Source organism: Xiphias gladius, chromosome 9, assembly GCF_016859285.1.
Source record: "Xiphias gladius isolate SHS-SW01 ecotype Sanya breed wild chromosome 9, ASM1685928v1, whole genome shotgun sequence".
NCBI classification, from domain to species: Eukaryota; Metazoa; Chordata; class Actinopteri; order Istiophoriformes; family Xiphiidae; genus Xiphias; species Xiphias gladius.
Genome location: NC_053408.1, coordinates 19328477 through 19355260, shown reverse-complemented (window position 1 = coordinate 19355260; position 26784 = coordinate 19328477). Strand labels below are relative to the sequence as shown.

General features: G+C 38.2%; 1 protein-coding gene across 5 annotated transcripts in view; it reads left to right on the top strand.

Annotated features, from left to right (window-relative positions):
* Positions 1-26784, top strand: part of abcc3 (ATP-binding cassette, sub-family C (CFTR/MRP), member 3) — a 62502-nt gene that overhangs the window by 7224 nt on the left and 28494 nt on the right. For all 5 annotated transcript variants that reach the window (XM_040135401.1, XM_040135402.1, XM_040135403.1 and 2 more), the window contains 5 exons: positions 13421-13597; positions 15396-15521; positions 21174-21311; positions 25095-25220; positions 25541-25602. In XM_040135401.1, the coding sequence (XP_039991335.1) occupies positions 13421-13597; positions 15396-15521; positions 21174-21311; positions 25095-25220; positions 25541-25602 (629 nt within the window). The remainder of the gene's footprint in view (positions 1-13420; positions 13598-15395; positions 15522-21173; positions 21312-25094; positions 25221-25540; positions 25603-26784) is intronic.

Below are 26784 nucleotides of genomic sequence, written 5' to 3'. Positions count from 1 at the left end.
AGCTGCTGGGGTTTGAACTAACATTTACAGAAGAAGCTTCTTTGTGAGCCAATGTCTGCGCTCGGGTGCTAGCGCAGACATTATCTTTCTGTATACTCGATGGGATAGTGGGAAAGGTTTGTTGTGTTTCCCATCTTCTTGGGCACAGGTCCTGTATACAGTGGCATAAAAATGTTTGGGTACCCTTGTTCAAAATTTCTGTTTCTGTGAAAAGGTAAGTGGGTAACACATGACCTGAATTCCAAGAGGTACAAAGCTAAATATGATACATTTCTTTAATGTTTTAAGCAAGATTACTTTTTCATTTCCATCCTTTACAGTTTCAAAATAGCAAAAAAGGAAAAGGGCCCAAAACAAAAGTTTGAGTACCTTGCATGGTCAGTATTTAGTATCACCCCATTTGGTAAGAATCATAGCTTGTAAACACTTTTTGTTGCAGCTAAGACAAGACAAGACAAGAGGAGGCATGGCAGACTTGGTCTCAAAGAAAACTAAAACTGCTTAATATGGCCGCATTTTGGGTTTGAAGCTGACAAAAGAGGTGAGCTGAAAAACGTAGATGAGACAACATGTAAACACTGCAGGAAACAAGTCATTGCCAAAGGTGGTTATACATTTATCGATGCATACCCTTTCTCAAGTTGCTCTAGGCTGAAGTCTTATTTTATTTATTAATTTGATATTTAGAAGAAAAAAAGTTAAGCTGAATGGTTGTGAGAAATAAAAACACTGTGTCACTCAGTTGTCCTGCTAATTTTGATGCCGCTTCACTCTACTTCTTCTTCTTGTTTAGTGTTTATTGGTGGTTGGCAAACCTGCTTAGATGTGCATTACCACCACCAAGTGGACTGGAGTCACTACACTCTCTTTCATGGGCTCTCTCAGTCTCATTATGTTCCACTCGGGAGCATCTGCTGAGTCAAGTGTGACGCGTAGTGGTAAAATTCGGTAGAGTGGTCCGCTGTTCCATTTTTACACCAGCCCAACCCTAGTCGCTGCACAGTAGAACAGTTCGCCACCACTCAAGAGTCGGCTAAGTCTTCCTGAAGGTCTTTTGCAATCAAACACGGGGTTTGATTTCCCTAATATTTTCATTTACCTGCAAGCAGTTCTCTCAGAACGTTTTCTTGGTCTTCCAGATCTCAACTTGACCTTCAACGTTCCTGTTAACTGCCATTTCTTCATCACATTATAAACTAAGGAAACAGTTACTGAAAAACACTTTGCTATCCTCTTATAGCCTTCTCCTGCTTTGAGGGCATCAGTGATTTTAATGTTCAGAGTACGAGGCAGCTGCTTAGAGGAGCCCGTGGCTTATGATTGTTGGGACAAGGTTTGAGGAGTCAGAGTATTTATAGAGCTTTGAAATTTAATTGATTCAGTATGCTGTAGGGTGGAGCTGAAGCTGCATAGAAACTGAAAAAGAGGAAGTTGAGGTAATTGAAGAAGTCATACTCATATTGACAAGGGCCGTTTGTTGGGAAAGTTCAGTGCTTTGCAATAGTTATGTGTGTTTTAAGGTGTGTCTTTAACCTCTACAATTATCTAAGTCTTTCCCCACCTTGAATGAGAAATTTGACTATAGGCAAACAATAGTAGCAGTGGTAGTGACTGTATAATGTAGTGTAGTAAGACATTTTTTGTCTACTTTTGGCTTGATGACTCATTTCTCATTTCTCTGCTACCAAATTGTGTGTCTAAGGAATATCTCACAATCACAGCATCCATGAAATATTGCCTTGCACCTGTTTATCCATTCTTTTATTATTCATTTTATTTCAAAATATCATTGAGTCACATTAAAACCCACTTTCAGAAGTTTATTCATTTTTTATAGATAATTGCATAAAACACCAGCAGGATTTCAGCCAAAGTGTGCCATTGCGACAATGACTCCTTTAAAACCTGAAATGTCCTGTCACTATAACCACCCTGACCTCATTTTCTTCCTTAAAATCAAGGGCAGAATCAAAGCTGTTAGTGGGCTTCTCATGTTTGGGTTTTATAAGCTGTATTTACTTAATTGTTTATTTTGAGCAATTAGTCCATCGATCAATAGCATTAGCTACCTGTGCACGTCATGTGCCAGCTAGATAGCCGTTGAATACTGACCAACAACTAACACTGCTAAATAGTAAATATTAGTCCGAATCCCATAGTTATACCTAGTTCTTAGTTACTTAGTTCATCACATTATTAATTTAATAACTTTAATCCCAGTAATGTAATATTGTGATTAAAGGGAACTACTCTAAAGTGGTCTAGTTTTCTAGATAACGCTGAAGTTGACTTCAGGGTAATTACTGATTAAAAATAGTCATCAGTGGCCCAGTTGAGTCTTGATGAAAGGAAAGTACTTTCTTATTCTATTATTCATCCACGTGATCTTATTATTTCTTTAAAATTCTCATTACATTAGTGCAATTGAAACCAAATGAGTTATTTGTCTATAATAATATATCTGTTATCATATCTTGTATTATTTTAATAATATTTTGTGTACGGTTTTCATATTATTGTTTGTTACCCCCTTGGCAAGAGCATGGTAGCTAGAATACTACTAATGGACCCATTTGACCACATCTCTCCAAACACTCCATTAGTACGCTTCCTTCCTTTTATATTTTCACAGAAAATCCCCATATATAGTGTCTATTTCCTGAACTGAAAGACTGCTGAACCCAGCAAAAAATCAGGAATTGAGAGTTGTGAAATGGTCTCATTTTCACCTCAGAATTTCAGGACCTCAGCTTTGTGATAAAATGTTGCTAAAAAAGTGCTATAAATGTCAAAGTGGCAGTAGGCCAACTTACTGTTCAAAAATGTGAACTAGATATGTAGAATGAGTCAAATTCCTTTCAAACCTGTTTGAACCTTCATGTTATCCATGTCTTATAGCAGGCTTGTCTGTCATTTATTATCTACAGTCTGCACAGTCTTGGTCACTTCCTGTGTGTTCTGTAACCTTTTTTTAATTGGTTTTCATTTCAAAGTAAAACAGTGAATTCCCCCTACATCATCATTCCTATTTTTAGTCGACGAATAGGAATTTGCCTTATAATCTGCATTTAAGGAATCCAGTAGTGTCCGGTGATCTATGAAGAACACAGATCCATGAATAACATTACTGTTTTCCATGCCAGAGTGTAAGCAAACATGGCTAGCAGTAATTCCTGTCCTCCTGCAGTCTTTACTGTTGTTGGCCTTCCATTCATACCTCACAACAGCTTTTCAGTAACGGAGAACAGATGGTCAGCCTGCTGCAATTTATTTTCTCAAACTGCTAAATACACTAGAAAGCATAAGTGAAGTATGCCACCACCCAAACCAACTGTACTACTTTTGGGAGTGTGTTGAGTGACGGTAACTTATTCATCGGTAGCATGTTGAGCATTCTGATTACCCTGCAGAGGCTGGTAAGGATCAATATAATTCGAATGCAAACACTGTTGCAGTTTCCTAGTACTTTGTTTTTTGAAAGGATCTTCATTGATCCATGATATGGCTATTAATGTTCTAATTAACACTAGTAAACTACATATGATTACGCCAGATCCACATAATGATACTAAAAGTAATTTACATAAAATGAAACTTTGGTAAAACAAGTTAAATTAGCCAAGAAATTTGTATTAGTTTGAACAGTGAGGATGGACTTCTCAACTACAATAATGAGAGGTGTAATACCTCTTTTACACCACCAAATTGCGATCATATATGTTTTCACTGCAGCCCTGTAGCAGAGGATAACCATACTGCTATTACAGTAGTTCAGTGTTATAGGGAATACACTTATGAACTTCCACACTCAATGTTTGATACAAAGGACGATACTTCTCTGATGTCTATATGCTAAAAATTAAGCTGCTGCAAACTGCTGGTGAGCTTAGTTTAGCATAGAAACTGGAAACAGGCAAATGGCTAGCTCTGCTGTGTCCAGAGGTAACGAAATCCACCAACCGGCACCTCTGATTCTCACTAGTTAACATGGTTGTTTCTTTAATCTGTACTGAAACTGAAGTGTAAGAATGAGAACCAGGCTAGCTGGTTGCCTGTTTCCAGTCTTTATGCTAAGCTAAGCTAACCAGCTGCTGGCGACAGCTTGACAGTTCAGTTACGAGAGTAGTATCTATCTTTGTCATCTAACTTCTGGCAAGAAAGCAAATAAGTGTATTTCCTAAAATTTCAAACTCTTCTTTTAAGGTCCTGTCTTTTTTCAGGGGCCAACTGTGATGGATCTTAAGGCACGGTAACATTTACGTTTCCGTTCAGTGAAATTACCGCAGTCTGCCCTGAAAAAGAACATGATGTCGCATTTCTGTTGCTGGTATTAAAGAAACATTGATCAGAGCAATCACTGGATGTAAAATGTATGAGAGCGGCGTTTGGAGACTAGTAGTATGATAATGTACTGAATATAGTGATAAAACAAACTAGAAACAATAACTTCTCCATTTCTATTTTATGCAAAATTAAGCATAATTAAGCAAATAGCGGATGTATAATGTGAACTAACCGTAAATCTTTGTCCCTGCATTTGCCTGAATTGCTTCAGTCAGGCAACTAACTTGAGAGAAGGCAGCATTTTTAAATGTATAGCTAAGTTTAGCTGTGTGTAACACAAAAATGTCTGTAGTAGGTTTGTTCCTCTCCTAACAGATTTCAGGCTCACTGTTATTTGATCTGCTTCCCTATACCCCTATTGACATCGTTGGTGTTACGGGGTACTGGAAATGCAAATTCAGCACTTTGTCCTTCTCCTGCTTCACATTAAAACCTTTCCATCAGTGAACCTCAGGAATACTGAAGTAGCTACAGAGCTGTATTTTGTTACTGAGATCAGATCAAAGAGGCTGGCTCTGATATATCTAACGTTTTTCACCAGTTTCAGTTTCACTGCTGAAAACTGCTGCTGCTACTGGAAATGTCGTTCGGAGTGCTGAGAATGAATGAAGTAAATGTGCTGTAAATCCAAAACAGTTAGCTAAAACAGGCTAAAATACTCAGTAGAGCTGGGAGTGCAGTGATAATTCTTTTTCAGGATTGTCATTACAAGTGTCCTCTTTCACATTACACAGTTTTTTGAGTCAGTCCTAATATAATAAGTATTGATGATTAAAGGTGAAATCCGCCATTTTACACAACAAAGTGTTTTTATAGGTGTTTGGGGGTACTACTGGCTAGGTGAATAAACTTGTATAAAGCCTTTTGTGTCTCAAGAGGAAGCTGTGTGAAATCTGATCAATGTCCTCATGCGATGTCACCTGGGTGAGCGTGGGGTGTGTCTGAAGACTAGAAGTTTGAAAAAGTAAAAAGTCTGCGGTTGTGGAGTTAGGAAGAACTGAGCTTACCAGACACCTGAAAGTCTGACTGCCGAGTTGCATTGTGGGTAATGTAGGCGACAGGTTTTTGCATTTAAAAAAGACGATATCTCCAGCTGCATCAATTATAATCCTTTTTTATTATAAGCTATCTGTCATGGGTCTGACATTGTTCCAGGAGTGCAATGCTAAATTGTTGGAGTCCACTTCTAATGCAGCTTCAAATGTTATTCATATCGTCTAAGTTTTCTTTTTTTATATTTTCTGGCTGTCTCAGTAAAGAATCAGTTGATGTTTCCTCTTGTACTGTACAAATCAACAATGTATGAATCACTGAGTTATGTACAAATGTTCAAATTCAATTTTGTCTGTGTGATTGACCAAATTGTTTTTGACCTGTTGCCAGCTTGCTGCCAATGGCTTTACCACAATTGCTGTCTCAGTCAATTATTCTCTGTAATGCACACTTATAGTGTAGATCTACTCTGATCAGCTACAACATTAAAACCATTTACAAGTTTTAATGTTGTAGCTGATTGGTGTATAACATTCTGTGACAGGACATCCATTGAAATGGTTCACTACACATGTTTTGGATTTTATCCACTGACGTGTGTACACATGAAACTGCTAAGTATAGTAAGAAATAGTGTTTTAGCCTTAAACTGAGGCTGAAAGGTTTTGGCATTTCTTGGTGTTCTACCACATATCACATCAGTCACACAGATTACACCGTTTACAGATAGGTGAGTAGTCACCTTCTGATTAGACATTATGTCAAAGGGTATTTTACATGTTTGTTTGTTTTAGTCCTGACCAAAGGTGTGTTTCATTGATTTAGCTAATGAATTTGGCTTTGATTACTTGAGATGACAAACTACTTGAATGCAGCACAATGAAGGAGTTCAGCTACAACATTCCTCTGAATGAAATTCTAGTGGATTGAGTGGAGCCGTTGGCAACGTGACAAGTTTATGCAGTGGAGCTCATTTGTGTTACACCTCGAATAATACAAGACAAATATAGGTACAATGTGAAATTCTGAAATCTCAGAAGGTGGAGAACGTGTATTCATATCTATGTCTTCTATGACCTCGGCCATGCACAACATCAAGTCACTAAAAAGGAAAGACACAGGCAGACAGGAGCAGAGAATGGAATCAATGAATTCTTTCGTGCTCAAAGTTATTTAAAAGCTCAGGTTGCTGCAGTTGAGACTAAATCTACATGTTACACCATTTATAAACAATTTGGCCAGTGTGTCAGAGCTATTTTTTCAAACACTGATGTTAGTTTGAATAAAACTAATTTGATGGATGGTTTGGAAGCAAGTGATAGGCTTTTGCATCTCTGGCCTTTGTCCTTTGGGAGGAGCTGTTTATTGTTTATTGTCATCTTTTGAAGAGAAATTCAACAATTTAATTTACCTTTACAGTAATCAAGTGGCTGGCTCACAGTATGCCATCCTTCTGTTGCAGCAGGGTTACTTTTTTTTCTTTTTTTTTCTTAGCATGCAGACAAAATGTAGCTTCTACAGGACACAATAATGGGTTACATTAGTTACATTAACATGACTTACTGTGATTGCTTGTTTAGTCAGACCAACATTACAAAATCCGAAGATATTCAATTTAATGTCATAAATGACTAAGAAAAGCATAAAATCCTCATATTTCAGGACATAAAAACAGAGAATTTTGGCATTTTTGCCCGAAAAATGATTGGTACAATTTATCAGTTAACTCAGTAGCTGCAGAGTAGTTTTCTGCAGATTAACTAGATTAATAATCGCTTGATTTTTTTCAACTCTAGATAGGATGAATGTGTACTGACCTGTATGCCTGGGCTTATTTATCATTTTTCCGAGGGTGGGAGTTGTTTGTCTGTGTAATTTCACTGTTTGCGTCATTGAGAAACCATCATTTGAAATGACACATTAGACAGCATACTATTTTAGTTTTGTACTTAAGGAAAGGTGGCTCGCTTAAAGTCAAAGAGAGGTGAAATTTTAAATGAATAATGTTTATAATCAGAATTAAAATGGTCATAATATGAAGATTCTTAAAATTCCATTTGTGCTTCAGTAGAGCGACAGAGAGCAAACAGACAGGAAGGATGGATGGAAGAAGGAGGAGACATGCCAAAAAAAATGCTTGCTGATTTCGAACCCTGGAATGTAGACTGGGAACAGGATAATACTGTATGTGTTAGTCAGTATTGCTTGCGTAAATATTTAAATTTCCTACATGGAGTCTCTTTCGGGAAGAAGAGAAACTTAAGACATGGAAATTATGTCACTTGACTCATCATGCAGTAGCACTGCTGATGGGTGATTAAGTTAATTCAAACGTTGCTTTGTAAGCTGCAGTTCTACACTAAACACTTTTTCTAAAGCTTTAAAAGCTTCGAAAACATTATTCCCAGCTTCTTCCAACAAGCGATGGAAACAATTGTGAACACAGAAATTCTGTGGGGAATTTTTTAGGGGCTTTGATATTATTATATTATAGATTTATTTGTTGAAAACAGTTTCTAATTGCATGTTACCTGATAAGATATGGTCCATATTTTGTTAACATAGATTTTATTTTCTCATCAAGCAATGATTATTTTCACTGAGTTATGTAACTTTGTTGTTGTGAAATCAGGTATTACCATTAGATCCCTATGGCTGTAAAACCATCCTGTGATGATAACAAGGTGCTATGCAACAGTCCCATAGTGATGAGTGATGAGACTCACAAGGGAGGAATATGTCAGAACGGTAAGCTAGCACTGTCTGCTCCATGTCATAGTGGATTTGTTTCAGTCACCCCGTTATTTCCCTGAAAGGTTTTCTCCCAGTTAAGTGAATTATTTTTGTTATTCATCCGTTATGATTATTATTATTGTTAATAATGATTAATTTATTAATTCATGAATTTTAAATTTTCTTTTCAGTAGGTTAACACTTTCAGTAAATCACAAAAGTGGTAATATCTGTGGACAAATGTATCAGAACTTTCCCCGTTGTCTTATGTTCACTTGAATGTGAAAGGTGAGCCACCGTATCAGAAACTAATTAAACCGTTGCCTTTATCACCAAGATGAGAATTAATGTGATGTATGTGAGCAAAGAAAAAGTCTTTGTGCGGTCAGTCATGAAACATGGTATTTACTCACTGCCTTTCCTTCAGTGTGCAGTGGAGATACCTGAATGCTTTAAATTAGACCTTTACCTTTCAGTGCTCTGTTCCATGCTGAGTGAGATGGTGATGTGTGTTACATACATTATGAACGCAAATAACGTGTCTGTGAAGATTCAGGTCATGGTTATCCAAGAAAAAGTTGTTGTACTATGCACAAATTTGCAATGCAAACTGCAGAGTATGAATAAGTCTTGTGTGAATCCAGGCTTGTGTCTCACTTTAAACGGAATGGATATATTTGGAAGTAAATACATTTTTCATTGTATTATTGCTTTTATTCATTGCTTATTTTTGCCTGGGGTATCGTGTGTAAATTTAAAGGAATATTTTGACATTTTGGGAAATACACTTATTTGCTTTATCCCTGAGAGTTAGATGGGAAGATTGGCACCAATTTCATGTCTGGCTGATGAAGCTACAGCTAGCAGACAGCCCCTCTAAAGCTCACTTATCAACTCATTATATCTAGCCGGTTTAATCCATAAAAAAGAAGTGTAAAAAAGACAGTTGCTGCTTTACATGGGGTTGTGTAAAGGATTATTTTTTGGCCGGATGCATGCAGTGACTTCCAGGATTGTGTTGCACCAGCTATTCCTAAATCTATCTCTAAGTTTGTGTGTTAAGGTCTTCCTTATTTTTTAGGAACAGCTTGCTAGTTTCAAGCTAGCAATAAAACTTAAGGAATGTCTTACCTGGTAAAAGCTTTAGAAGAATTTTAAAATATTCAGTTCCTAGGAAACATCTTAAGTGCTGCCCAATCAAACCCAATCAACTACGTAGCATCACATTCAATCACAAGGTTAGTGGGTGTAAATATTTAGTACCAGCTAATCTCTACATACGAACTAGTTTGAGTGGTTCAAAATGTTTAGTGATAGGTAAATCTCCACTAATTAAACACATATAATATAACTGGGCTACATTTGAACTTAAACTTACAAACAGCTGGTGCAACTGCTTGTTGCCAGGCAATCAGTGGAGACTCCTGCCTGTAACACCACTGTGGTTTTGTCCAGTTTGTTTTTTTACGGCTTGAACGGACGAGATATGATGTGTTCATTGGTGAGCTTTGGGGGAACTGATAGGTGTAGGTTGTTCCCTTTGAACAGAGTCAGGCTATCTGTTTCCCCATGTTTCCAGTATTTATGTTAAGCTAAACTAACAAGCTGCAGGCAGTAGCTTCATCTTTAGCTCACAGACCTGAGAGTGGCTTCAATCTGCTCCTCTAACTCTCAGCAAAAACGTGAATAAGCATATTTCACAAAATGTCAAACTCACACTACTCTTTTATAAACTTCCTCATTCACTCCCTGTGAATTCCTTTAGATGTATCATTTGCACAATAGCAGTCTCTCTTCTTCATCACTTTGGTTAGAAGTTGCATCAGCTGATAGTCAATATTGCCACAATCAGAGCCTTTTTCCATTTAGAACTCTGCATTACTTTAAATAGCAAGGGTTCATTTGGAAGAATAGAGGCTCCAGGCTTGCTAAAACGCAAAAAGCCAGTCGAATGATGGTATGTGCTGGACACAAGTGTTTATTCTATTTTCTGCTGAGTCATTATTAGAGCTTGAATGCATCCGTTTTTGTGTTCCAGATTGCAAAAATACGCTGGGTGCATGAAAGATATTGGAAAAATAGCTACAAGATTTAAAAAAAAGAGAAAGAAAAGTAAATGTAATTTAAAGATGACAAATTCAGTTTAAAAAATAACAAAGTCAGAAGCTTTCTGCTCGAGGTCTGTTGAATCTGTACTGTCAAGAGGAGTAATGAAACCATCAGCTCAACATCCTGTAGGTTTGTTTAGGGATCATGAGCCAAAATGCTGAGAACTTCAGAAGTAGAGACACATTTCACAGCTGCCCTACACGCCACCACACACACACACACACACACACACACACACACACACACACACACACACACACACACACACACACACTTTCCCCTCACCTCCTTACCACCACAACACCGTCACAGATAGCCGGACATGCATACTTCTGCAGATGGGTGTGGTGATGTATGGAGAGTAACTGGAGGCTGGCAGCTGTGTTTATCTTGGTTCTATCTGTGGGTGGGCCTTCAAATGTGTTTGTCTAGGGGAGCATGATAACCAGTGTCAGGGCCTCATCTCACTATAATTCATGTTTACTTTACCTTTCTCATCAGGATGTCCTTGGCAGTGGTCAGTTATTGTTCTTCAGCAGCAAAATAAATGAATCACACTGTTTTCATACAGTGTTGTGGTAAGCTTCAGTGTGAACATATTATCAAACATGGAGCTTGTCTTGTCAGAAATTTCTTAAACTGTACTGGCTTATGTCTGAGTTTGCAGTTTCCTACATGCTTTTGTTCAGCCTGGAAGCAACAGAAGTGGCCTAAAGTATTTCAAGAACATAAGTTAGGGCACTAAGTGACCAGAGCACTGACAGGTTAAAGCGCATGCTCGCCCAAATCACAATAAAAACAGTTTTTCACTTACCACTAGTCTTAACTAGCCATGTTCAGATTAACCTACTATGGGGCATAGGGACAACAATGAGCTGTAGGTCCCTTATTAACCACCATCAATCCCTCTCTTTGTGTACATTATATACAGTATTATTCTGCTAGAATAATACATGATCCTTGGTTTGCTGTAGTGTAATATGATCAAACACAAACTAATGTAGGAATATGAGCCATTTAAGCACAGTATTACTAGAAATATTGAAAAGCTTAAAGCTAGATTTTGACACAGGGTTGCTCTCCCAGACAGGGGCTCAAGATCAGTTACAGTTGTCTCTGAAAACTAATTTTCACATAGTGAACCTCAGGCTTTTTGTGGCCGCTAAGCATTTAGGGTGCTGGGGCAGTAGCCGCTTTGATCTGATGGTAGTCTTGTATCTAGCAAGCAAACTCCTAGTCCTGAAATTCACTCTTTTGAATGAAAACTGCGGCTCTCACTACCCCTTGATAAATCAGACACACCGGTACTTGGTGAAGGACACTACTTGATGCAAGCCGTTTTTGGTTGCTTGTAAATTGAAATGTTTCAGAGACCCCGTTCTTTCACTGTAAGGTTTTCTCCCAGTTAATTGAAGCAGTCTTCCCATCTCTGCTGGCTGGCTTTTATCGCAAAGCACCTCACCCTTTTCGTCTCAGCTTTTGTGGAAGTTTCAGGTTTCAGGTCTAAAGTGTAGTGATAACTGCCTTGAAAATCTGTATCTGTGAAATGGAATAAATGCTAGACATTCTGCATTTACTTGCAGAGCCTTGCAACATTTTTTGGCCAAAACCTTGATCACCAACCAACGCACACACTCTTTGTATCAGATGAGATATTTAAAATAAAAAATTCTTTCATAGGAACCAAAGAGCTTATAAATCATAGGCTTTATTTTTGTCATTCATCCGTTATTATTGTTGTTGTTGTTGTTGTTGTTAATAATCATTAATTTATTAATTTATGAATTTTTAATTTTCTTTTCCGTAGGTTATCACTTTCAGTAAACCACAAAAGTGTTAATATCTGGGGACAAATGTATCAAAACTTTCCCCGTTGTCTTATGTTCACTTGAATGTGAAAGGTGAGCCACCGTATCAGAAACTAATTGAACCGTTGCCTTTGTCACCAAGATGAGAATTAATGTGATGTATGTGAGCAAAGATAAAGTCTTTGTGCGGTCAGTCATGAAACATGGTATTTACTCACTTCCTTTCCCTCAGTGTCCAGTGGAGATGCACACACAAATATTGTGTCTGTGAAGATTCTCAGTCATCCAGGTCATGGTTATCCAAGAAAAAGTTGAATCGACTTCAACTGGATTTAGTAGTAGATACTTGAAGACCTCCAATCCAAGAGCCTTTAAGTATCTACAGCCAAGTCCATTTGCCCTTGATCCAACTCTTCTTGGATAAATAATGTGCTGTTGGCTACTCTCCTGCTGCTCAGGTTGGCCTGTAGAGGGGGAAATGTTGGAATGAAGGGCATGTAAGTTGAGCAAACTTGCAAACTGCAGAGGCCATTAATTCAAACACATGTACAATGCAGTGGCAGCAAAAACCAGCAATAACAATGGATAATGAATAAGTCTTGTGTGTGTCAAGGATTGTGTCTCACTTTAAACTGAATGGATATATTTGGAAGTAAATACATCAAGTGCAACTTGTAAATATGTGATTATGTAAAATGTGTGTCACACAAGATGCTTAAATTTTGTGTGTAGTGTGTGTAGTTATGCCACCTTCATTTAATTTCACCTTGCTAATTAATAGCTGTAATACCTACCTGTCATTCATTTCATTAATTTTGGAAGAACACAGTGTCATGGCTTTGAAGCTCTGTATGCACTTCAGTGTGTCACATTTACCCATTTCTGAAATGGAATTTTACCTTTGTGTGTGCATGTATGGTACTTCATCCAAACAGCAGGGCTACTGTTGCTGCAGCTTTTGAGCCTGATTTCAGTTTATATAACCAAACTAACATTCCTGGTGAATAAATATTCTACGGTAAGAGGAATATAGTCAGGCCGCTGTACGCTGACCTTTTACTTGCTTCTTAGTGGTTGCTAGTAAAACTGGTCCTAGAATTTAAAGTTATTATGTACTGATTTTGTCAGCCAAGTTTCTAAAATGTGAAGAATGTTCACATCATGATTTTCACACCCTGACTTAGAGACGGGAAAATAGTCTCAAAGTGTTTACAGATTTCAGTTCAAGGAAAACATCTGGTATGATGAAGTCATGATGTGCATTTATGTGGGGGGTGGAGGCTGGCTGACTCATTTGTGCACCGTTTAGACTGTTTGTTGGATGATTTTATCTGGTCAGTGGGAGGTTCAGATAGCACTGTTTAGTGTTGTCTGATAAGAAATGTTTGTCTGTAAACCTAAAGCACTGTTCCCCATCTTGTGTGTCCCTGCAGGTAGCCAATCAGACGCTCCATACAGATCGGCCCGACCTCACAGAGTGTTTTCAGCTGTCTGTCCTGTCATGGCTGCCGTGCATCTACCTATGGGCTGTGAGCCCTATCTACCTCTTCTATCTCAAGAGGAACAACAGAGGCTACATCATGGTGTCCATAATGAATAGGTTCAAAACGGTGAGAGGGGACTTCCTTCCTTCATTCATTCATTCATTCATTCATTTTTTTTCAGTCTCGTCAGTGTAACTTCCAACTGAACATTTAACTCAAAATATAAGATGTAATCTGTGAGCAAATTATACACGTTTCCATGTTTGAAAAGGAGCAGGGGCAAGAAAAATCGTATAATACCTGGCCCCCACTCACAATAAAGAAATAACATAAATGGTCTGCCACATATGATCTGCCCGTCCTTTCAACAAGCTTTTAAGACATTTTTGCACACATACACAAATAATGACAGACTACCACACATACACGTTAATCATTAAGTTCACATCTTCCAAATATTTGGTAGCTATACCATTTTCTTAAACTAAATAGTTGAACAACATGTATCATTCCACATACTGTACTACATGTCTTCTTAAATCTAGTTTGCACAATGTTTACTGACTTTTAAATGAAATTTCCTTCTATAATCATCAACACCAACAACATCAACATTAACAGCCTCTGCAAATCTTCTGGCAATAATGTAATTTTCTTTTGATATGCAATTAAGGAAGCTTATATATATATGTATTAGGGCTGCAACTAATGGTTATTTTCATTATCGATTAATTTACTGATTATTTTCTTGATAAAATAATTATGTGTTTACGTTAAAGCTTTGAATCCAAAGCTTGAACCAGCAAATGTGTTGAATTTTTGCTTGAAAAATTACTGAAGCGATTAATCGATCATAAAATGCTGATTGATTTTCTTTCAATAGACTAAACAATTAATAGACTGATTTTTGCACCTCTAGGGGGTATACTCACATGAATCCACCTCATTATATTTATGATTCTTAATGCTGTTTTGTGTAGTGTGTATATATAGTGGATTTACATTAGTTGTGTATGTGTTTCCCCACACTTCCACAGAATCACAAAATTATGTTGAAATAAATGAGAAGTGTAACAGTTGAAGTTCCTTACAAACCAACATGTGCTTTTCTTCATTCAGAATTTCAATACATTGTTGTATTGTAAGTTTGTCAGGATTCTAAGAAAGCTTATGGTGTGTAATTACGCCTAAAATTTTGATGTCAGACACTCCTTGAATATTAACTCCATCTATTAATATTATGACTTTATCCTCCTTTTTTTCATTTTCCAAAAACCATAAATATGTTTCTTCTCAAATTTAATAATTTATTTACATCACACAACCATTCATGGTTAACCTTTTCTTTGTCTGTATCATCCAAATGTTTATTCACATTATCTCGAGGATAAAAAAAAATGTATCATCTGCAAACAAACAAACGCTATACTTCAAAATATTAACATATATATGTTAATATAGAAAATGAAAAGTTTAGGCCCAGTACTCAATATTGCAGGACCCTGCATTTAAATTTCATACGTACAGATTTATTACCAGCAAACTATCCATATCGTTATGTTATCTAGATAAGAATAATATGTCATGATCTATGAACGTGTACTGCAAAGTAAGGTTAGACTGATACATCTGTCCCTTATCAGTCAGTCAGCACCCTGAACTTCTGTTATGAGACAGTTGGTTTGATCAGTACTTCACTGGCTGTGAAAAGGAGTGAATGATGTTTTAGGTGTCAGCCTGGTCTCCTCATCTACTTGGCCATCACTGAACACAGGACTGGCCACAAACACTCCCCCACCGTCTAATTTTTAATTGGTTAGCAGTTAGTTGATCGTCTCTTATACTTCCCTCTGTTTTGATGATAGTATTTCATGTCTGTTAATTTTTCACTTTTTCTCCCTTCACTCTCTCTGTCTCCTTTCAGGTGTTTGGCTTGTTGTTATGGATAGTGTGTTGGACAGACCTCTTCTACACATTCCACCAGCTACGGCAGGGACACAGCCAGCCGCCTATCTACTTTGTCACCCCGCTGGTTCTCGGCATGACCATGGTGAGGTCATAGTATGTCCATCCAAACACAGCATACAAGAGATATTGTCAGTTGTCTTTTGTTCTAAGACCTTGTTAATGGTTAACATGGTCAACATTTCATACCTACCTGTAAATATCATTTTTGAATATGTCACGGCTTGAAAGCAACATCGGTACACTATGCAGATTTTACTATGGAATTATACAAACATTTTTTTACATATGCAAATACAGGCTGATTCAGAGCACACAGTGAAGAGATGTATCAGAGGACACAGCCTGATAAAACCACCAACCCTGCACTGTAAAAACTATTCAAAGACTTTTAGTCATTCAAGTCAGTCAACTCTGAATAAAGTGAAAGTAATGTAGAAGCCAAAATTATTTTATATGAAGACTCATTACATATAAATTTATCTGGAATATCTAATTTTAAATGAATTGCTATTAGTGCAATGCCTGCATTTGAGCAACAAGCCAAGAGCTGGACAGGGGAAGGGAGCTTAGAGTGATTTGAGGGATTTGTGACTTAAAGCCTAAGGTGACATCTTTAATTGGCTTGTTTTAGTCTATCAACAGTCCGAAACCAAAAGATATTCATTTGCGCATTGATGTTTTTTTACAGACATTTTGTAAGACATATAAAAATAATCTGCTTTGAATAACAAATTGTGTCTGTTATGTTTTGTTTTTTTCTTTCATGAAAATATTCAGTTACCTCTTTAAAAAATCTTGAAATGACGTATTATCCTTCTTCTTCATTGGAAAATCCATAAACTGTGCAAATATTTCAAGTTTAGCTGCTGGACACAAGGTGTCTCCTACTTCACTGAAAAGTCCACTCTCAGCATATGTTAGCTGGAGGCTTCAAGTTTCCACATCAAACATGTGCAAGTTTTATACTGGACCATGACTAGCTCCAAACTAGTTGTGATGTCACAAAATCATCTCAGACTGCACGTCCTCGTGTTAAACTGAGATTTAAGGTGAGCAAAGCGAAACTTTCTCCCTTCAGCAAATGAAACTGAAAAAAGCCCTCTGGCATCAAACTATGGATGTACAGTACATCCTTCTACACAGTGAAGCACGATAACCAACGGACGTGAAGTTACAATAAGACCCTCTGTTTAGATAGGGAAGCTTTGCTGAGAGCAACACTTCCTTTTTCAGGAAGGCCCTATGAACACTCACACAGTTACACAAAGTCACACCTGTACAACCAAAGTCTGCAATCTGTGAGCCACTGAAGCAGCTCCATTGAAGCAGTTGGGGGGTCTTGGGCCTCGCTGAAGGGCACCTCAGTGGTGATGATGAGGGAGGGGCTCTTTCATTGCCCAGCTGGTCACAAGCTGGCTTCTCTAACATGAAGGTCATCAGTGAGCAGTCATGGGCAGTGGCAGTGTGCAACAAGTTTTCCATTTGTCCTGTTTGAAAACTGCAAGGATTTGATTTTTGATTTTGATTTTTTTTATTTTTAGAGCTCTGTAAAAACAGTGAAGTATTAGTTGTGTTGAGGCATTTTGCACTTTAGGACACAAGCCTACTTTTATTTTTTTAAGAACTTATTGTATGACTTGAAATTGGAAGTTGTGTGCTCTATGGACTGCTGTTGCCACACCAAAAATACAGCAATTAAATTAATTTGAGTAATATAGATGGACCAAATTAATAAAAAACCTGAAAAGAGTCAGCTATTTGAAGTAGAGTCTAATAATGTTAAAAATGCTCATAATCATTTATTTCTTTCTGAGCTCCTTGTGACACCAGAGAGCATAAATATATGCATAAGAAGCACTGACTTGCTGTATGTCACCAGAATTTCATTTCCCCTTGTGGGTGCATGTAGCACTGATGATGCAGGAGGATGTCCAATGAATGAGTGATCTATAAGTTTGTATAACTTCATGTTACACATTCTGATTTGTTTTGGGGTTTTTTTGTTGTTTTTTTTTACAAACAGTGTGAACATGAACCAGGCCAGAGCTAAAAGGCAACAATGTGTTGTTTTTTCCCTTGGTCTGGACCAAATGAACCCTAACCCTTAACACCAAAGATGTGAAAGCAATGTAAGAAACTTTTCTGCAGAAAAGAAAGTGTATAGAAGTTGTACACACAGTTTGTTATACTGTTAGTCATCACCCAACATTGGTCAAAGTTACTGTATATTTCAACTGGATGGTTGTCAAACTTTTATTTTGAAGTGTATAGGGATGTACTTTAATAGTCGACCTAAACGATTCAACGTTGCTACCCTCGCTAGTCGGCACCAGTAATACTCGTCAGTTAAAATAATTAATATTTTATAAATGCGTAATGCCGGTTAACTGTTGCTTCTAAAATGCTACGCGGCCACCCACCAATAGCTTCACCCACTGGGGCTGAAGCTCCAATAGTTGGAGCTTCAGCCCCGGTAACGGCAGTCTCCCCCCCTGCTAGTGCCCGGATGTTATAAACCAGAAAGGTGGAAAGTGGGATAGAAGATATCTCCTAAAACCAGCATGGTTTGGCAGTATTTTGATCTAGAAAATGAAAATAAGGTTTCATGTAGGCTGTGTCAGAATAAACTGGCATATAACTACTCAACCTGAGCTGTACGTAACCACATTCAGGACAGTCATGCGGACTTAACCTGCAAGGAAAGAACGTCGCTGGCGCTAGCACTTCTAACATTAGCCACACTAGGCAAACCAATATGACATGCAGTGTCTCCCATTAATCCAACTGCTGTTGCCAGCTATTTCAAATCTAGTTAGAGCAAATCTTATCTGATGGCCACAGTAGTTAACTTTTTATTTAATTCCAAAGCAAAAAGCATTCTTAACTCTTCCACGAGTTGTTCTGTGGCAGATAAGAAGCAGATTGTGTTACATCAAGTCAAGTCAGTTTCATTTAAATAGCGCAAACTCATAACAGAAGTTATCTCAGGGCACTTTTCATATAAAGCAGGTCTAGACAGTACTCTTTATAATATTATTTACAGAGACCCAAAATTCCCCCATGAAAAAGCACTTGGCAACAGTGGTGAGGATAACATCCCGTTATGTGCTGGTGTTCTTTTAAAAAGCTGATGCTGCAGGCCTAATCAGAGGCTGTGTCCGTAGAGATATTTTGCAATGTTCCTGTTAGACAGGAAAGTGATATTTTTTTCTCCTCCATAGCAATGGAATATATTATCAGTTATGTAGTTGTTATTTATGGCAAATATTGACTGTACGGAGAAATGTTTTAAGAAGAAATTAATGGTAGAAGTGGAAAGTGTAAGTGATTACAGTTCGTAAGGTTTTTCTTTTTTTATCCAAAGCCAGTCAAATGAGGTGGTTTGTGATCAGTTCTAGTCAAGAACATTTGGTTTCTTTTGCTGTCAGAACACATTCTGCACTTCCTTGGAAAGAATATGAATGTAGACAGGGCTATGAATAGCCTAAATAAGCTTGACAAACAAACAATGGATTGCCATTAAAGTTTGTATTTTGAGGATGTATCATAGCGACTTTGCTGACCCCCTAAAATTTAATCTAGCGCCTTGATATGCGCAAGGTTTTCACTTATCTAGTAAGATATTACAATATCTCTCAATAAATTAGTTCATAACATTATTTGGTCATAAACCAAATTAACTAATGACATTCCCATTAGCCTCAGCTGTACGTTGTGTTTAGTGCTAATTTGTAAATTTTAGCATGGTAATATGCTAAACTAATATGGAGAACATGGTTAACATTATATGTGCTAAACATCAGCATGTAAACTTTGTGATTGTTAGCATTTATCTCAAAGAATCTCTTTGCCTAAGTGATGCTGCCAGCAACAGACTCATATCGTGTGTCCTAAATCTACATTGCATACTAATTCTATAGAATAGATATTACATAGTATTTGTCAAAGTATACTGTCTGGTTTAGCAATTAAAGCGCCCATATGCAAGTTCTGAAGATCAAGCTCACGCTCCCTTACGCTCTGCCCTGACCTTCATCTACACCACCCCTGACTTTGGCCTTCTCTCATTGATGAGAAGGGAGAGGCCCTGCTCAAAATCTGTAAAAGGGAATATCTCTGCACTGCTGCCAGGCTGTTCAGTGACTCTTAGTCACAGAGGTCTTTGACATCACTTCCCCACATAAACATACAGTATAGTTTAGAGCATATTTCAACCAACAAGACTAGGTCAAAACCTAGTGTATGGCTGGACTGCCCTTTATCTGTTTGCTTCTCTCCTACTCTTTCTGCTCACTATACAGTAATTTAATACAGCCAAATTCCCATTAAGCTTTTCTCAATTACATGTTTTTCTGTTTCTGTTGTCAGACAATGGAACAAGTATGCAATAGTGACTGAAATGCTGCCCATTAAGACTACATCTTAACCAGCAGTCATGACTAAAATCCCAATTTTATAACCACGACGTTGTCTGAAATAATCCCCATACACGTAAGTTAAAGACAACGGCTGTGTTGTGGTTCGGCTATATTTACTTGTAAAGTGATCACTCAGAGAGAAAGTCAGAAGCTCATTCACGTCTGTGTCAGCTGCCGTGCGGTCAGTTGAATGAGATGCATAGAGAGCTGTGTCTGCGGAAAGCCTGACCTGTTGCTCGCAGGGCAACACTGGAGACTCTCTAGTACAGAAAGGCGCTAGATTTGTCGCTAGGTGAGGATAAGTCGCTAAGAGTCTGAAAGGTCGAAAAATCTACTGACAAAGGCGCTAAGTTGGCAACACTGCCTGCAAACGCCAACCGTGATGATGCGGTGGGAACTGTTTGTTCCAGTTCATTTTGAAAGAGCAACAGGAAATAGGGAAACTCCCCTTGGCTGGTTGACCAATGGTGCAACTTAAGCACTCACTCATGCAATCTTCAGTTGACCAATGGTAACTTTATCACAGTCGGTCAGTCGGTCAGTCACGAACATTCATGTTTAATGGGGCTGTCCCTGCACTTCCACCCTACACAAAAACAGGAGACAAAACAAAATATGTGATGTCAGATGTCAGTCGAACTTTGATTTTGGAATGTCACTGCCACTTTTTGTTGTTTTCCAAGAACTTTCTTGGGCTGTTTCACCACTATTTATTTATTTATTTATTTATTTATTTTCCAAAGCTGTAAGGAGCTGCTCCATTTCTTTTTTTGCATTGAATTTGTGGGAGAATAGTGTCCATCGACGGTACACTCAGAAACTGTCTTTATTCAGTATGCATTCTGTCTGGTTTAAGTGTGCTTCATTTTGTCACTGTTCCAGTGTGGCCACACTACAAACAAAACAAAACCTGTTTAGATTTAAAGCAGTATGCAGTATGGATTTGAGACTCACAGTGTGTCTTGTTTCCCATTACAGACAGTCATTATTCCCTGTCAGAGACATGCCAGTGTTTGGTGCCCCTATGTACTAGCAGCATAGCAATAGCAAGGCTGAAGGCATTCAAATAGAGCACTGTACTTGAAGAGAGCTTATCCATAGCTCTAGAGAAGGCTATGTCAGGTTACAGAAAAGCCAGAAAGCCCGTGGAGCAGCCAGGAGCGTTTGAAGGAGGAACAGTCAGCTTGAAAGTCTGGCCTAGTCAGACTATGGTTTACCTTACATGCCCCTTGTGATTCTGTCTTGGCTAATCTAATTCAGTCTCTCCCTCTGCTCCCCCTCCTCCCCTCCATGTAATATCCCCCTCCCTCTCTCAGCTGTTGGCCACGTTTCTGATCCAGTTTGAGAGGTTACGTGGGGTTCAGTCCTCAGGGGTCCTCTTCATCTTCTGGTTCCTGTCTGTGCTTTGTGCCATCGTGCCTTTCCGCTCCAAGATCCTACAAGCCTCCAACCAGGTGAGCACACGCAAGTTCAAGACATGTCTGTCTTGAACTTGCTGACCTTTCATCTCCTCTCCTCACCATCTCTACAAGATTCCTATCCCCAATTTTCGATTCTCCTTATCTCTTTTTACTACATGCCATCTTTTCCCCTGTTGTTCTTCCCCATTTTCTGCACTTATCTGCCTCTTATGCTCCAAAGTGTTCTTGAGGTTTAAGACCACTTGATCAGTCAACTCTGCCTCCACCCTTCCCCCATCTTGCTGTCTCAGGAGTTGCTTTGGAGCCTACAGTGACTGGATGTTTTGGAGGGGTCAGCCCAGGGCACCACTAAGCAGGGAGCAAAGATGGAATAGTAGGCCTGTTGTTCCTAGCATACTTATCTCACCTCTAGCACTGCATAGCTCACCAACAGAGCTGCAGACCATGCCAAACAAACCCTGCAGGCAGCAAGACAAGACACATGGACACTCTGTGGTGTCAGGCTGGAGAAAAGATACAGAAGCAGGCAGAGAAAGACACAGAAAAACACAGAAGAACATGATAACATATAACATATAAAGATGGTGGTTGTATGATACACATCCAACCCCTTCCCCCCAAAACCAGATCGTCTGCTTTCTAAAAACTGAGCGGGAAACATATTAAGCCACTCATGTTGTTGTACTGATGCAAGTGAAACCTTATGCATACGTAGTATAAGTATAAACTGTGGGGAAAAAAAGGGTTTTAAACCTTATTTTGTGGCAAAGTCACCAAACTTTAGCGGTTTGTGTCAGATTTGACTGGTGATGCTATACATGCAGTTTTTATGTCCCAATGACCTTTGAAAGCGAAGTTATGGCTCCCTCCCCCTTCATTTAGATAGGAGCATGGTGTTTTTAGCCAGAAATAACTGTCCGGGGGCATTACCAAGATGGCTGTTGAGTGGCGAGACGTTGCCATAATCTACTGGAATTACAAGACTCCCAAATAAATCCCCTTTTCTTCTGGGAGCAAAGTGATTTAGTGACCTATTACACATTTTTACTACAAAGGCTGAAAATTGTTATTTTGAAACAAAAACGGTAATCTAAAATTCATAAATGAATTTCTAGTAGTTTTTGTGAGAATATAGAGAAAACAGACTGTTTAGATTTTGTTAGAAATCTGAAAATTGCATTTTGGAAATTGTATATCCAATTGATATTTGGAGATTGTTTAAAGTGTTATTTAAAACTGCACTAATCAATATTTTTTATAATTTACAATGGATCAAATTACTTTGTGTATGTTACTTCTTGTAACAAACCAAAAGATAATTATCAGACTCAGAATTTTCCCACAGTTTTACAGAGCAATTTATAGAGTCTTCTAACCCATTTTTTTAAGCCCCCTGCAATTTTACTGTTTTGATTCAGTCTCACCGTTCTCATCAGTCGTTTCCAAACACAGCAGACAGCTGCTTTCTCCAAAGAGAAGACTGACAAAGTTAGCAACTGGCTGGTGAACATAGTGGAGCATTTAGTAGCTAAAGAGCCAGGTATTTTTGTTAGGAGTTGGTCGAGAACAAAGCAGAGCTGAAAAGGGATTGAATATTTGACTTACATTCGTCAGGTGAACAGAAACGTGACTCCTGACTAATGTTGCTCTTCTGTGTGTGAGACTAGGCAACTGTTTGCTAACACATCAGCCATAACAGCTTTATAAGGCGGTAATATCTTGTTGCATATGTTGTTAATTTTTGCATTATGGTTTGTTAAATTTTTGCTAAATATTTCTGTTGCATCTCAGCTCTAATTGGCCCACTTTCTCATCTTTATTGTGAAAATGCTAGTGGCTGTGTTAACATGCACATAATTACTGTATTATGGTCAATAATTAGAGAAAGGCTTACTCTTGAAATGTTTACATTGGTTCATATTCATGTTTCTGTGGAGGATAGTCTAATTTAAGGCTAAAGCTGTCCTACATTGTGACTTCAGAGGTTCTTTCTGATGTTTCTGATTTTTTTAACCGTACAGATACCACTCAGCAAGGCTACATTAACATATGAATGTGTAAGATCTTTGTTCACCAAACCCAAAGCTCTCTGTGTATGGGTGGAACTTCTTTTATATTACCTGATAGCAAACTATACATATTTGGCCTGCAGGTGTATGTCAGAGTGCAAAGGGTGTGTCTGACAGTTGTTACAGTCTCTTTTGCATTAATCCTCAAAGCTTAAAGCTTTCTTGAAGGTATTTACTTGCTGAAAATGCCCTTAAACCCAACAATACCTTCAAGATAATGGAGAATTGCTATTTAAAAGTCTTAGTTCAAATTTTTTTGTGGCTGCTTTGGTGTTAAAAGTAAAACCAGTCACAAACAGTCGTATGTTAGGCAGTCAGACAGTCAGTCTGTGTGTGAGGGAAGCAGGCAGTCAACCAAGCAGCCAAGCACTGGGGTCAGCCCAGGCTACTGGTTTGCTATAATCAGGCTGATCCAGAAAATAGTCCACACACAATTATGACTGAGAAAGAGTAAAGTGATTTGGCGCTGTCCAAGGTGACGCATCTATTCATAATTGTGTTAAGCTGATTTAGATGTTTGTGTGTGTTGAGGAAGGAAGAAAAGTGAGTGACTTTCGTGTGTGTGTGTGTGTGTGTGTGTGTGTGTGTGTGTGTGTGTGTGTGTGTGTGTGTGTGTGTGTGTGTGTGTGTGTGTGTGTGTGTGTGTGTGTGTGTGTGTGTGTGTGTGTGTGTGTGTGTTGACCTTAAATACATTGCATGCCTGAAAACATATTAAGTTATATTTGGGAAAACTCTGATCGATTAAGGTGTTTACATATTAACCTCATTTCCCCAATAGGCCTAAACTGTCAGAGCAATGTAACTCAAGCTCTGTTCCTTGTTACATGCAATTTGCGTTGCTCTCCTCCCAAAAATTAGATATATACTTAGTTGTTTGAAATGTTGCTTCAACCATAACATTTGGAACAGTTAAATTTTGTGCAGAAATTAATCTTCGCCAAAGAACAACTACCAAAGCAGGCCCTCTGACTTTTCATTTAGCGCCATCATCACATCAAATTTTTTTCCGTCCAGTACTTCGGTTTCTTACAAAATACCTGCAAAACTAATTACTCTTCCGTCAGCCTCAGCTGTACTTTCTTTTTATAAACACAAAGTTTGTGGCTATTTTGACATGCCGTTATGCTAAACTAAGTTGATGACCACAGTTACATTATCTGCCAAATATCAGCATGTTAGTATTTTCATTTTGACCATGTAGGCATCCTGACTTCAGCATTTTGCTCAAAGCAATAAGAACTGCCTCTCAGAGCCGCCAACATGGCTGTAGACTTAGTCTTGTTAAATACTACTATCCGTGCTGCCATGTTTTTTTTTTTAGGTCTTAACACACACACACACACACACACACACACACACACACACACACACACACACACACACACACACACACATATATATATATATATATATATATATATATATATATATATATATATATATATATATATATATATATATCTATATATATCTATATATATATATATATATATATATATATATATATATATATATAATTTTTTTTTTTTTTGTCTTTTTTTATTTCAAAAAGATGTCCATTCAGACACAAGTATCATTTGGTGCTTGTATAGGAAAAAAGTCTCAAACGTAATACCCATGCCTAATTTGCCTGCATGTAAACACACCGCTTGACAGTGGATGCATGCAACTGTACATCTCAATTGATCTCTTTGTGTGTGTGTGTGTGTGTGTGTGTGTGTGTGTGTATCATTGTCTCGTATTTCAGAGTGAAGTGACAGACAAGCTTCGGTTCACCACGTTCTACTTCTACTTCAGCCTGGTGGCCTGTGAGCTGATCTTCTGCTGCTTCAATGAGAAGCCTCCTCTCTTCTCCAATGTTGTCACAGACCCTGTGAGCAGTGTCCACTCACAAGCACAATCACATAAAGTGTGTGTGTGTGTGTGTGTGTGTGTGTGTGTGTGCTATATGTGAGAATATATAGCATTTATATTATAATATATTCCTGCTGACATTGAATGCTCAGGGCTCTGAGCAATTGAGAGTCTGAGTGTGCTCTTGGGCCGCTCCATGCTTGTTAAAGCAGGTCACACACTCATTCGTACACAGAGAACACGGTTGTTACTTGTGCTCACAGAAGTACAGTATGTCCTCCTTATCCTTGTTTAACCTCTCTGGCCTATTTTCCTGCACATTTCTCAATTTCCTCTCAGAATCCCTGCCCTGAAACCACAGCGGGTTTTCTCTCCACCATGACATTTTGGTGGTTCACAAGGTGGGTTTGCAATGCTCTCTGCCACTGCACCAAACACTGACAGACGGACATTTTGTTGTATGCAGTATATGGTAATTTGCTGTAGTAATTACAATACAAGGTAGTTAAAGAACATAAAGTTCTTTGTTTTGCGTATGGAGCGTCAGAGTGTTCAATATTAGATAAAAAAGACATTATAGAATGAATAATCATATTAATATTTCAGCTTTTTTTTTCAAAATGACTTCTTCCAATGTCACTTTTCATAAAGTCATAAAGTCAATGTCACTTTTTATGAGAGTATTATATTTTCCAAATATAACCAATTAGCTCCTGTTAGCTAGAGCAACAACAATGCCAAAGTAATTCTGTATTAACCAGCTAGAGGCTGCTGTTGTAATAAACACAGTACACGGACACAGAAACTAACATCTCCTTCCTTACTAACTTGACTTTTTATTTAGGTCAACAAGGTTGCAATGCTGCCTACCCAGTGGCTAACTAGCCAGGCTAGGTCGTAAGCTTGGATTATTCTTCAAAGTGAAGATCCGTGTTAGCAGTGTTAGCCAGCTCCCGTAGGATTAAGCGACCACAGAGAAAGATTCTATCTTTCCCCTTTGCAGAGTTGTTTTCTTGTGTCCCTCTGAAGAATGAAAACGCTGTCGCGGTAACTCTGAATTAAAGTGTACCTTCACCCCAGCTCTGAGCCTAACTCAGTGGGCACTGACTCTACGACTCCATAATTTTGGAACGGGCAAGGAGCGGAGAGGGGGTCGGTTGAGAGCGGTTTCCCAGACTACCACTCAAGGACGAGTGCTGTGGGACCTATACATTTGATGATAATGAAAGAAGCCCTAAACTGTTGTATCTATGCCAGCATTGACCTTGCGAGGTTCAGGATGATTTAAAACAGTAGATGACGTGTTGAGACATTTTTAGACCCATGAAAAGCCGATTTTTATAACTTTGCGAAGAGATGTCAGCATCAACACCAGCACTGATGTGTTTCATCACAGTTCAGTCATATCATTTAATTTACAGCTCAAAAAATATGTTTATGTGTGCAGTATCTCTTTAACAGGTAGCTGCTGCTATTAATTCTTCATTTGGATTCTTAGTAATAAACCAGTAGATCTTAAGATAAATAGAATTTGAAGTTAGTCTGTATTATGGTGGTTATGTAACAGTTTTCAAAAGCAACAT